Source organism: Trichosurus vulpecula, chromosome 3, assembly GCF_011100635.1.
Source record: "Trichosurus vulpecula isolate mTriVul1 chromosome 3, mTriVul1.pri, whole genome shotgun sequence".
Classification (NCBI taxonomy): Eukaryota; Metazoa; Chordata; class Mammalia; order Diprotodontia; family Phalangeridae; genus Trichosurus; species Trichosurus vulpecula.
In genome coordinates, this window is record NC_050575.1 from 157,136,022 (window position 1) to 157,149,746 (window position 13,725).

General features: G+C 43.6%; 1 protein-coding gene across 1 annotated transcript; it reads left to right on the forward strand.

Annotated features, from left to right (window-relative positions):
* The first annotated feature begins 9,361 nt into the window (after window positions 1–9,361).
* On the forward strand, window positions 9,362–12,546 carry CCL17 (C-C motif chemokine ligand 17). The gene is made up of 4 exons (XM_036749852.1): window positions 9,362–9,431; window positions 10,417–10,534; window positions 11,372–11,493; window positions 12,473–12,546. Exons 1-4 carry the CDS (start codon window positions 9,362–9,364, stop codon window positions 12,544–12,546), a joined length of 384 nt encoding a protein of 127 aa, XP_036605747.1.
* Window positions 12,547–13,725: the final 1,179 nt, after the last annotated feature.

The window sequence follows — 13,725 nt, forward strand, 5'->3', positions numbered from 1 at the left end:
ACTAGCTTTCCTGCCAGCAAAGAAATGGCTTCTCTTCTTCAAGTAGGTGATACCAAGCATAAGAGAACAACAAGGAAAGTGCATGACTTTCTGGTGGGGAGGCTTATCACTGATGGAGAGCTAGAAAGAGGAGCAGGGAGAAGCTAGTCTCTCAATCTGTCAGCTATTGATTAGAGGCAGGAATCCTTCTTTGTCTGGACTGCTTCATGGAGGATGTTATTAGAGTTGAACTTTGAAGACAAGGAAGGGGTGGATGGAGAATGAAGATGCTGGACAGAGAATAATTAGGACATCAAGGTTCCTCAGAAGTCTGAAATGGATAAGATGAAAGGCCAGGTGAAGGAACATAGCTTTGGAGAAGAGAGACAAATTCCTGCCATGGAAATTTATAATCTGGTTGATCTTTGGTACTTGTGCCCTGACCTTTTTTGGTACCCTCAGTCATCTTCCCTTATTCCTTTCCCTAAAAGACTTCATGGTTTTCACTCCATGGAAACCAAGTGATTCTAGGTATTTATCTGAATCAGATGAGCTAATGCTTGCTCTTCTGTTAAGGCAGTCACTCCTCCCCCGTATATAAAGCTTCTGCCCTATTAAAGCATATACCTCAGGAAAGCCTTGAGGGACTATTGACTTTCAGAGAGAAGTTCATCCATAGCGCATAGAAAATATTCTTTTGGGTATGGAGGCATTCCTGACATACTTCTAAGACCTGGGGTCCACCTATGTATAGGAGAGCCAGAAGAATTCAAGTTCAGTAGTAGTGTTGAGATCTAGGACCCATTAAAGGGTTCCAGGCAAGAGCCTGGAACTAGGAGGAAATAAACAAGGTTTCTAGTCAAGGCTCTGTCATCAGTTGACTGTGACCATGGGCGAGCCCCTTCCCCTTCCTGAATCTCAGTTTCCTCATTGGTAAAAAAAAAAAAAATGGGGAGGGGAAGGGGGACTTGAGGCACTGAGATGCCCTCTAGCTCTGACAAGTTATTCCATACTGTTTCCAGGTTGAAAACAGCTGATGAGTTGAGCTATTCTATTCTATCTACCTAGCTTCCCTCCTCAAAATGGAAAGAAGGCCTAGGCCCGGTTTCAGTTGCTCCTCCAAATTCCTGAGCAAGTGTTTAAGCCACAGGTTCATTTTACATCTTATGCTGACTCAGCAGGGTAATAATAGACACTTTCTCTTTTTAAAAAATGGACCACTGGCTCATAGACAGTTTGAGATCCACAAGGATCCCACAGCTTTCTAGATCTTCCTTCTCCATCAGACTCAGAGCATCAATGAGAGTAAAAGCAGTAGTAATGACATGAACCAGAATCCTCCAATGGAAACTATAGAAAGAGACCTAAACATCTCTATGGAAGCCAACAAAAGGGTCTGACTGAAAGGGATAGACGAACAGACAGATATTTAGTGCTAAGTCTTGAGGATGCAAATAAAAGTTAAGCAAGAGAGGGAAAGGCAACACAGAAATAGCATCTGGAAAAGGAGGAGGAGCAGTGAGTGGAACAATATGGAAGCAGCCAAGACGTGGCCTGGAAATTCAGCCACCTATTGGAACCCGGGGCAGAGTGTGAGACTGAGGAGAGTAGGAATAAAGACACCAGCAGGTTTATAGACAGACAGCTGGCTTTAGAGTCAGGGATATTTAGGTTCAAGGCTTACCACTGACGTATAGCATCCTTTGACCTCAACAAGTCACTGTAACCATTCGGTGCAGGAGACGACACTAAGACTGAGAACCTGCTGACCTGTATCTATAGAGAAGTTTCCTCATTTTGAGTTTCCTATAACAATGGAATCACAAGTCCAGGTGAAAAATGCTAACGGGTAGCCCGGTCTGGAGATCTGTAGCGTAGTAGCTGTAGTGTTGGACTTGGGGTCAGAAGCACCTGCCTCTGACATCTATTAGCCGTACAATCCAAAGAAAGTCACTTAAACCTCACTGGTCCTCAGTTTCCTCATCTGTAAAATGAAAGGATTGGACTATATAACCCTCTAAGGCACTTTGCAGCCTTAGCTGGAAAGCCTGTGGGAGCCAGGAGAAGCAGCTAGTCTCTTATCTGCCAATCAAGCATTTACTGTCCTCAACCTTTCAAGATAAGGCAAGAATTTTTCTTCTGGACTATTTCAAGCTGAGGTGGTCTCTTTGCCCCCCAGGTTTGGTTACTAGAGTGACAGTAACGACTGAAACTAGTCAGATTGAATAAAAATAGCTTGTGAATTTGGGAAGGAACTAGCACAGGCACAATCTGTCTGACTTGATTTAGTCACTGGGACAGCATTCAACGCCTACTCCTTCCCATTTGTATCAAATTCCTCACTCTCCTGGCTTCACTTCCTTCGTTCAGCAAACAGGTAACAATTGCCTTCTACATACAAGGCATCAGTAGCTAGGTGGCCAGTATGTAGAATGCTGGGGCTGGAGTCAGCAAGACTCCTCAGACACTTACTAATTATATTGCCCTGGCCAAGTCACTCAACCCTGTTTGCCTCGGTTCCCTCACCTACAAAATGAACTAAAGAAGGAAATGGCAAACCCAGTATCTTTGCCAAGAAAACCCCAACAGGGGTCATGAAGGGTTGGACACCACTGAAAAATGACTACAACCACAACATATACAATACCCTTTCTCCACTGAGTTGATAGTGGAAAAATACTGAACCTGGGCAAAGTACCCTTCCCATATTGTTTAGGGGTATGGAGCATGGTACCTTGGATTAGTTAGAGATGTCGAGGGCTGATGACGAGCCCAATCTCCACCTTCTTCGCCTCTTCTCCCACGCTACACCCCCCTTTCCCTTGATCATATTGGTGAGATCTGTAATAGGCCCCTATGCAAGTGAGTGCTCAAAAGACTTTTTGATGATGAGAAGCCCTCTCCTCTCCCCTCCCCCAACCTAGCCCCAGATGTTGGTTCAGAATCTCCCTTCTCCTGTTGTGAAAAAAATTTGGCGGAACAACTGGGGAATTTTGGACCCTTCTAATGAAAAGTTTTAAGTTTGTGTGAAAGCAAAGGGGAACTTAAACTTGGGGAGTTTCCCTAGAACTAGAGGACATCATGGCCCCGTCAGAATACTAATACTAATACTGCTAAAAATAACAACATATGTACTTTATGTTTGTAGAGTATTTGTACTTTTCCCTCATGTACTTTCTTTCTTTTTACTTTTTTGGGGTTTTTGTTTGTTTGTTTGTTTTTGGAGGGGAAAGGTGAGGCAATCGGTGTTAAGTGACTTGCCCAAGGTCACATAGCTAGTAAGTGTCAAGTGTCTGAGGCCAGATTTGAACCCAGGTCCTCCTAACTCCAGAGCTAGTACTCTATTCACTGCATCACCTAGCTGCCCCTCCCCATGTACTTTCACATGGAGACACAGTCTGGTACTCAGTAAAATATTCGCCAAACTCCCCCCTCTCTGGAGATGGCCACTAGTCTACCGATTGACCCTGGAAGGAGGAAGGGGCCCTCCTTGACCAATAAGCCCCTTGAAGGATAGATGGCTGAGCAAGGCTAGATGGTGACTATTTCCATCCATTCCTGCCTGTAGACAGCAGTCATAGTGCACTAGCACTAGCAGCATTGGGATTTCCACTAAGGAAAACAGGGAGGAAGTATGTGTGAAGCCAGGGCTCACAACTTTGCCCTGAGCCTGAAGAAGCTCCAGTCCTGAAGAGTCTGTTGCTACATGCTAAGGGCATCCAGACCAGGCCACAGGCCCCTAAAGGTTGTAGCAATCACCAGGGATCTAGGACAATGTAGCTTACTCACATTCTAACTGGAACTGGACTGGAATGTCCTGACTACATCCCTGATAGGGCTCCTCAGCCACCCAAGTCTCCATTGGCACCTGAATCTAAGAGCTATCTGCAGATGACCCTGCCTTTAACTGGACAACCAAAAACAGGAATATACATCCCTAGGAGACTCTCAATAAAGTCTTCAATAAGCTTCCCCCTCTAGGGAGATGTCTACGCCCTCTATTCCTACCCGCCTGGCCACTCCTCTGTTTCCTTTGTTGGACCTTCATCTAGATGCTACCCCTTTTTCATTAGGAGACTCCAGCGTTCTGTCTTGGGTTCCCTTTTCTTCTGTCTCTAAATTTTCTCTCTTGGTAATCTTATCAACTCCCATGGAATGGACTATCACTTCTAAGCAGAAGACTCTATCTATATTTTGCCCTTGTGAGGCACAGGGTCAGGGAGGCTCCCCAGCAATGCCGAATGAGAGAGAGAGAGAGAGAGAGAATGAGAGAGAGAGATGGATATAGATATGCATATATCCATACATGCACACATATGTGTACATGTGTGTATACATAGATCAATTAGATAAATAGGTAAGGATAGATAAAGATAACATGTAAACATAGATGTTGTTGTTTGTTCATCCTTTGTTTTCAAAGAGGACCAACAACATCATGAAGTGATGTCTTGACTTGAGCATCAATTGGATTAAAGTGAGGCGGTGTTGCACAAAGTTGTCAGCCTCAGTCTTCCAGAATCGTTGAAGTCCAGTGGCAAGACAAAAGTCAAGATGATTGGTGGCTGGAACTCAGTGGATGACCCTGGAGTCTTTGAAGTCTGACCAAGCTCTAAGTGCTCCACAGCACCTGCTTCAGCTTCCTTCATGGCCATCGGAACAAATTGTTCTCATGCACCATTCCTCTGGAGGAAGTCTTTACATGCTCGGGGTAGACATCGCCCTAACTCATCTAGGGGTTTGAGGCATATCAATTACCTTCAACCTGGTTTAGCCTGTTTGCCAAGATCTTTTACCGGGATGAGGCTGCTGAGTTTCTTGGAGCCACAGGTGAGAGTTAAGTGACAGGTAGACACCAAAAATGGATCAACAGCCCTAAAAAGGGCTCCACAAGCCTTCGCACAAGAGGTTCTCCCTGAACACCCCATACACATAGATAGAGATATTTTATAGAGATAGAAAGAAAGAGAGAGAGAGAAAGAGAGAGAGAGAGAGAGAGAGAGAGAGAGAGAGAGAGAGAAAGAGAGAGAGAGAAGATGTAAATATAGAAAAAGATTTAGATATAGATGATAAGAGGCAGCTAGGTACTATACTGGAGAGAATGCAGAACCTGGAAACCTGGAATCGGGAAGACCTGGGTTTAAATCTAGCCTCAGACACTTGGTAGCTACGTGACTTTGGGCAAGTCATTTAACTTCTGTTTACCTAAGTTTCCTTATCTGTAAATGAAGTTCCTTATTGCCTCTGAATCAAATGGAAACTCCTTAGCCAGATACTCAAGGCACTCCACAACATGGCTCCAACCTCCTCTTCTACTTTTTTTCATGGTATTCTCCTTGGGACATGCTATGCTCTAGTTAAACTTCACTAGTAGTGGTCTCCCCATCTCATCCTGACATCTTCCACATGCATGCCTGGAACATATAGCTGGAACTCTCCAGTATGCCATTGCTTCCCTGAGTCTGGAATAGACTTTCTCCCTATCTCTACCCATTGATATTCAACTTTTTAAAGGCTTCGCTCAGGTGCCACCTCCTTCATGAAGTCTCCTTGATACACCCAACTAGAAGTGATCTGTCTCTCTTTACATCTTTCAAGCCACTCTGTTTGGGATCCCCCCATACCTCCTTCTCCCTTCTCCCCACCCCCTACTCCTATGCATGGAAACATTTCCTAATATCTCCTAGGTATTCCTCTCTTCCCTACCACCATAACTTGGATTAATCAATCTACCATTAAACATTGATTAGACAAATAATATGAGCCAAGCACTATGCTAAGGACTGGGGATACAAAAAGAGGCAAAAAGACAGTCCCTGCCCTCAAGGAGCTTGCAATCTAATGGGGAAGACAACATGCAAACACGTATATACAAAGCAAGTTATATACAGGATAAATAGGAGCAAATTAACAGAAAGCAGCACAGTGCATAGACTGGATAGAATGCCAGGCTTGAAGTCAGGAGGATTCCTCTTCATGAGTTTAAATCCAGCTTCAGATACTTACTAGCTATGTGATCCTGGGCAAGTCATTTAACCCCATTTGCCTCAGTTTTGTCATCTGTAAAATGAGCTGGAGAAGAAAATGGCAAACCACTCCAGTATCTTTGCCAAGAAAACTCCCCAAAAGGGTCACAAAGAGTCAGTTGTAAACAATTAAACAACAAAACAGGGAAGGCACTAGAATTAAGAGGAGTTGGAGAAGTCTTCCTGTAGAAGGTAGGATTTTAGTTAGGACTTAAAGGAAGCCAGGAAGGTCAGTAGTTGGAGTAGATGAAGGACAGTATTTCAGGTCCAGAGAAAATGCCCAAAGCTGAGAGATAAGAGTCTTGTTCATGGAACAACGAGGAGGTCAGTGTCACTGGATCAAAAAGCACATGTTAGAGAGTAAGGATTTTAAGTTGCCTGAGGTCAAGGGCCATTTCATTTTTCAAAGTTATATTCCTAGCACTTAGACAGAGGCTTGTATGCAATGCATATTTGTTCTGTTCAAAGAGAAGCCAGGCACAAGGGAGGAGATATCCTTGACCTACTTCATCCACTTTGTCTTTGACTGAAAATTGATAGAGGGTGAGTCTGAATCTGAGAGAGCAGAGAGCTCAGTACAGCCAGCTCAGATTCAGTTTCTTCTATAGAATCACATAGTGTCATTCTCCAATTGATAAATGATCGCAGGCTATGAAGAAGCAGTTTTTTGATGAAGAAATCAAAACTATATGGAGTCATATGAAAAAATGCTCTAAATCATTATTGATTAGAGAAATGCAAATTAAAACAACCTTGAGATATCATCTTATACCTATCAGATTGGCAAAAATGATAGAAGGGGAAAGTGACAGATATTGGAAGAGATGTGGAAAAATTAGGACATGAATACTCTGTTGGTGAAACCGTGAACTAATTCAACTGTTTCGGAGAGCAATCTGGAATTATGCCCAAAGAGTTATAAAACTGTTTATACTCTTTAACCCAGCAATACCACTATTAAATCTGTTTCCCAAGGTGATCAGTAAAAAAAAAAAAAGGACCTATATATTCTAAAATATTTGTAGCAGCTCTCTGTGTGGTGGCAAAGAACTGAAATTGAGCCCATCAATTGGAGAAGGGCCAAACAAGTTGTGGTATATGATTGTGATGGAATACTACTGCACTGTAAGAAATGATGAGTCAGTTGATTTTAGAAAAACATGGAAAGACTTGGATGAAATAATGAAAAGTGAAGTGTGCAGAACCAAGAGAACATTGTATACAGTAACAGCAATATTGTTTGATGAATAATTGTGAACAAGTTATTCTGAGTATTATAAATACTAGAATCAACTACAAAGGATCTATGAAGATGCTATTCACCCCCAAAGAAAGAACTGATAAGTAGAAGTATACATAATATGGTTTTACATATATTCATAAATCTGTGTCAAGTGGTAACCTTCTCTAGTGTGGGGTGGGGAGGAAGGAAAGGAGACAGTTTGGAATTTAAAATGTAACAAAAATTAGTAAACAAAGAGGAGTTTGAGCTGGGTAGGACCTTTAAGATTTAGTCCAATCCCCTCATTTCACAAAAAAGGAGCCTGAAACCTAGAGAGGGTATTAACTGGTCTAAGTTCACACAGCAACATTGGTTGATCTGGGACTAGAACCAAAGACTCTTGGATCAAAGTCTAATGGGTTTTCCCCCACAATGTCCTATATTGCCTCACTCTTAACCAAGAACAGGTTCCTTCAATCTCACTCCATCTTCAATTAAATTTTAATTAAACACTTCATCCCTTATTTCTTTTTTACCTATACCGTAGCCTTATTGATAGTGTTATAGATAGTATTCAGCAAAACCGTGACTAAGGTGTGGTGGTGGAGACCTTTGTCCCAAGTGACAAAATTTAGAAAGTACCCAAAATGAATGCAGACACTCCTTCAGCAGCATAAAAACTACCATAGTAGCTAATCCCCCCTCCCAAATTTGTCTTTATCGCATTCATTATTTTTATATCACAAATTACAAAGTTCATTTGAAGGTTCATGCTGCTTGGCCTGGGTGCCAAATGGCTAGTTATGACTCTTCTGCTTAGACTCACTAGGTCAAGCAGTGCCAGAGAGATTATTGCCATCCTGAAAGAGGCGATGGAGCCACCAATCCCATGTCTCATACAGCCAGGTCTGTATTGGTAAAGATGATGAACCTTTCCAGAAGGAAATACTGTTGACAGCAGTTTTATCAACAACCGCTAGGCAGCAAAGGGGATATTTAGTGCTTGCAGAGAGAAGGGATAAGCCAGAACATAATTATCTAGTTTGCGAGCCAGCTGCAAATGCTCCTTCTTATTAAGGTGACTCAATTCTCCCCAGAACGGTCAGATGGTTGGCTAGAAGCCTGTGGGAAAGTTTTTGCCTTTTAGGGGACACCAGTGATTTGAGTATAGCTGCAGGAATGCAGGCGAAGGTTACTAGCTCCAGTCAGCTCCTCCAGGGAGGTTAAGTGAAGCTCCATGCCAATATGCATGGCTCTGACACTACTGACCATGAGCATGATGGGAGCTGAAAGGAGTTCACATGAACCAAGTCCTAATATTAAGGAGACTTGGGGAAGTTTCTGCTGAGGGGGCAGCAAAAGAGTCTGATTTTACTTGAGGGATTCATTGCTCTGCTGACAGGGAATGAACCCCATTAGGCCTCCTTGATTTGGGGGGCAGAAGTGAGTGAATTCCTTTTAACTCCCATCATGCCCCTTGCATGTCAAGGTACCATGGCCTTGAAAATTACACCAAAACTTTGTTTAGCCACACTGGAGGGAAAGGATGGAGCTGATGACCTTTGTCCTGTGTCCTTGCAGCTATACCCAAATTGATGCCACCCCACATACATACACCTCTTTTTCCAGGGGAAAAGAAATGGCAAAAGCCTGGGTCCTTGCAAATTTTTCTATTGTTCTAGCAACACAGCCAGACACTTAGTCACTCAATACTTATCAGGTTAAATGGAATCATGACTTGACATCCTGAATTTGTATTTCCTCCATCACTATGCCCTGTTGAGTTTCACTGCAGATTTTGTTCATATATTAACCCTAACAGAGTTTAGAAATGGACTTTCAGTTCTGCTAATGAAGCATCAAAAATGTCCCTTTCAAAAGGAGAAGTGTGTCTTCTTTGTCAATTCTCTCCTACTCTTTCTGTCTTCTGCATTCAGACCATTCTCTAGAAAGCCACAAATGGAATTCCAAGACTTTTCCTGAGTCTGTCTGCAAATTCTCTGAATTACCCCCAGATGGTGGGGGTTGAGGGTGGGAAGTGGTCTACCTGAGGGGTTAAATAAACCAGCTCTGCCTCTTAGCCAGCAGCCACAGCTGGAGGGGAGAAAGAGAGCATCCTCTGGACTCTGGGATCATGAAAGGCTTGAAGATGTCTCTCCTGGTGGTCCTTTTCCTAGGGATATTCCTTCAGCACAGCCATTCAGGTGAGGAACTAGAGAATCAAGAAAAGGATTAAAGAGGTACACCATGTACTACTGAACATAAGACAGAGGATTAATGTATGTATTGGGAGGAAGGGAACAGGCAGTGAGACAGCTGGAGTGGAAATTGTCAGACAAGTCAAGACATCCAAATGAGTAGGTGATTGATATATGGGGGAAAGGCTATAGATGATGGAACAAAGTGCTAGAAGTCGAGTGGTTAGGTGCCAGAATCTGCTCTTCTCTTCAATCAAGGCACCCATAACTCCATAGCAAAACGCTTTTGTTTGCTTCCGTAGGAATGTTCAGGTTTCTTTCCATAGTTTCCATTGGAGGAATCTGGTCTGTGCCATTGTTCCCACTTTTGGTGTCTGTAATGCTCTGCATCAAATGGAGAAGGTAGATATAGATCTGTAGGGACTGGTGGACTTTAACCTGTCTACAAACTAGTGGCCCAGCTCCATTGGGAAGAAAGGGACGGCGTATCAGGCATCACTAGTGAGAGCCTAATACAGCAGAAAATGTGATGGATATGAGGGCAAGCACCTGGGTCCAAATCCTGGCTCTGCTACTTGTTATGTGGCCTTAGATAAGTCACTTAACCTCTCTGAGTCTCAGTTTCCTCATTTGTAAAATAAAATGGTTGGACTTGATATCTTTTAAGGTCCCAGTTCTGAATCTATGATCCTATGACCCTTGAGATCCCAGGAAAAGTGAGATCTCAGCCACCTACATCCCAAAGAGGGCAATGTTTTGAGGAGGGGGAGGAAACAAGCATTTTTTAAGTGCCTACTATGTGCCAAGCACTGTGCTAAGTGCTTTACAAATATTTCCTTGGGCAGGTTAGGGAGAGTGGGTTAATATATCTTCCAGAAAAGGAAGAAGCCAGAGGGAGAAACACAAAACCTTTGAGGCTTACTGAAGCCTCATGCCACCTCATGCCATCTCTGCCTGCTAAAACCAGTCTCCCATCCCTTGCTCTCTTCAGCTCGAGCACCAAATGTAGGACAGGAATGCTGCAATGCCTATGTAAAAGGAGCCATTCCCCTCTCCAAGCTGGTGACATGGTCCAAAACTTCAGCAGATTGTCGCAAGGACGCTATTGTGTAAGTCTGTACTCTCTCCTGGACTTCAGCTCCAGGGATGGGGGGCAAGGGAGGGACATGGAGACAAGGTGGGGAGGGCAAAACTAGGCATGCCAGGCATGATCTGTTGCTCAGTCTCCGGGTTAGGGAGGAAGCAGACAGCGCCATTTTCTAGGAGTTGTGTCTCAAAGGTGCAGTTACATCTCTAGTATAAGGAAAAAGAGGTCCTGTCCCTCGACATTAACTATCCAAACTTTTCCTCTTCTGGGACAGTTTCTATCACCCTGTGTTTCCATTAACCTGTCACCCCTCCCCGCCCCTAATCCCACCCCCCCAACCTCCATCCCCCACCCAGCACCAACCCACTTCATATCCTTGACCCTGGGTCAGAGGAAGAGACAAAAAAACTCAATACCTTCTTCCCACTGCTCTCCCTCCCTACCCCACCATTCACACACACACACACACACACACACACACACACACACACACACACACATCGAACTGGAGAGCTTGAGAAGTCCAACAACAGCTCTGGCTTCCCTAAAGATACCTAGAGGTATTTATTCCTCAGTAGAAGCAGGAAGAAAGACTGTGAAAGCAAGAATAACTTAGAGCCTGCTATTCCCCAGGAAGTAGAAGAGGTATTTGTAGCCCCTCGGGTCACACCCATTCCATTGCTGATCTCTTACTTCCTCGTGGCATCAGCAAACCTGGTTTCTAGGCTCACTACATAACCCTGGACAAGTCTTCTACTCTCTGGACATCAGTTTCCTCCTCTGTGGAATGAAAGGGTTGAGATAAATGTTCTCTAAGGTCTCATCAAAATTCTAAGGTTCTCTGACCCTCTTCACACAGGTTTGTTACTCTTCTAAAGAAATCCATCTGCGCAAACCCCAAGGAAAAGTGGGTGAAGATGGCAATCAAGTTCTTGAACAGACACAATCAGAAGACTGACTCCAAATCTGAAATTGACTCAGGTCCACAAAACTTGAGTTTATTAAGCTCAGCTGCACCCAAACCCCAAACACCATTCAACAACTCAGCTCAGTTCCCCTCAAGAACCCAGATCAACCCCTCTCAGCAAACAAATTCAACTCAACACCTCAACTCAACATCTCCACCCACTAGCTCTCTTCATCTGCAAAACTAAACTCAACACCAACTGTGGTGTTAAATTGAATTGAGTTAGGGTTTATGGGGGCAGGATAGATATGTGGGGAGAGGGATGGGGGAAATCACTGGTTCATTTTGTGGTTGTTCTGACCATGACCCCTGTCTTCCCTCTGTATTAAAGTTTTGTCTCTATCAACACGTTGCCTGCGTTCTATCTTCCTTGTGTTCAAATGCCTGCCAAACAGCCAAAGAACAAGCCAAAAGGAGTCGCTGGTTTGGAAAAGCCTGGATTTGGAGGAATGGGGACTGAGAGAGATCCCTTGGGGTGGGATAGGCATGTGGGAAGGACTCATGTTTGATACGCAGAGATGTTGAATGGTGAGGAGTGCCCATTCTCATGGGCAAATCTTTTCCCCTTCTGAACTCCCCTTTAAAGACAACACAGCAGCGAGTAGTTTTGCCAAGGGCTCTCAAGAGTGGATGGAAAGATTTAAAACCTCTCTCTCCTTCTCCCACATACACATCCTCATTGTATCCCTTTCCTATTCTGTTCTCCACAACTTCAGAAGAACATTCCCTCTTACTTCTACTTGCCCTTCCCTGCCACTGATTTACTCAGAGCTCCTTGCTGGCCTCTCAGCCTCTGGTCTCATCTCTTCCTCACTTTTTAATCTGCCTGGCTTCACCAGTGACAAATTAACTTTCCTTAAACATTATTCTATGTAACTGTCCTGTTCAAAAACATTCAGTGGTTCCTCACTATTTATCAAGGTAAATCTGCCTGGCATTCAAGATTCTCCTTGATGGAGACTTTTCTTAATCTTTTCAGGCTCTCCTCTTTAGTCAATGAGGAAGGTCTATTCACTGTCCCCAGAACTGCAGAGTGTGCTCACCTGTACGCTGGTTACTCCATCTGAGTCTTACCTGGTCCAGCTCCCTTGCCCTATCTGAATCTTACCTGGACCCACAAGACTCAGTTTAAGGCTCATTTTTCCATGAATAGTCATTCATCCACCCCTCCAAATCATAGGAGTCTCTCCTTTCTCTGATCTTGACCATACTACATAATTATACATTGTTTTGTATTGCTCTCTAATAGTTTAGAGTAGGTGTGTTCTAAATCGCCAGCCATGTTGCAACTTTCTTCAATTTGTAGGAAACCTTTCTTCTCCACTTCCTCCCCTCTCCTCCTCCTCCTCCTCATTATTATTATTATTGTCAGTGACTTCTAAAAGGAGAGAAGGTCAATTGAAGGCATTTCTGATCAATTTGCTGAATTCCCCAAACAACTAAATGATACTGCAGGGTGCAGTAGTTTTGGGGAGGCATTTAAGAGACTCCTCCTTGTAGAGGTTAGGCATGTCCATTGGTATCTTGCTGCTAAATCATAGGGAACTTGAGGTGACTGAGACCCATGGGGCCATAGTCTTGTGAAAGGAGCTGTCCCTCCCTGGGACCTGTTAAAAACCAAGTTGAGGGACCATCTTCCTGTGTCTTTCTCAGACTTTGAGAAGAAAGATCAGCATAGGGGTTAAAGTTGTTCCCATTTGAAATGTCTTTTCTCTAGGAGTTACTGAGCAGTTTGTGGCAGAAGTCCATGGCAGAGGTAGACATGTACTTGCATACAACCTGAGAAGGTAGTTAGTGTATAATATTCCTGAACTCCAACCACAAGTGAAGAGGAGGGGACATTTTTAATCGTTAAGTAGCATGATTCTGGGAATGACCCTTCTAGTCAGAAAAAAAGAGATTTTCTAGGGAATTAAAGTTTGAAAATTTGAGGATCAGATCTGCAAGAGAGAGGAAGGGATTTTCTGTTGTGTATTGAGCTCCTTGGGAAAAGTAGAGGATCATCTCCTCCCGAGGTGTCAGTTTCCTCATCTGTAAAATGAGGAAAGTCGCCCTGGATGACTTCTGTGTTCCCATCAAGCTTTAAATCTATGATCTTGACTGCCCTTCCGATGCCTCATTTATCTCAAATATAACAAATAAGATGTGAGTTTCAGAAGCTGTCCAGTCCAAACCTGATATTTTGTACAAGAGGAAAAGGAGGCCCTGGGAACTTAAATTCCAAGGTGACACAGGTGATGCATATC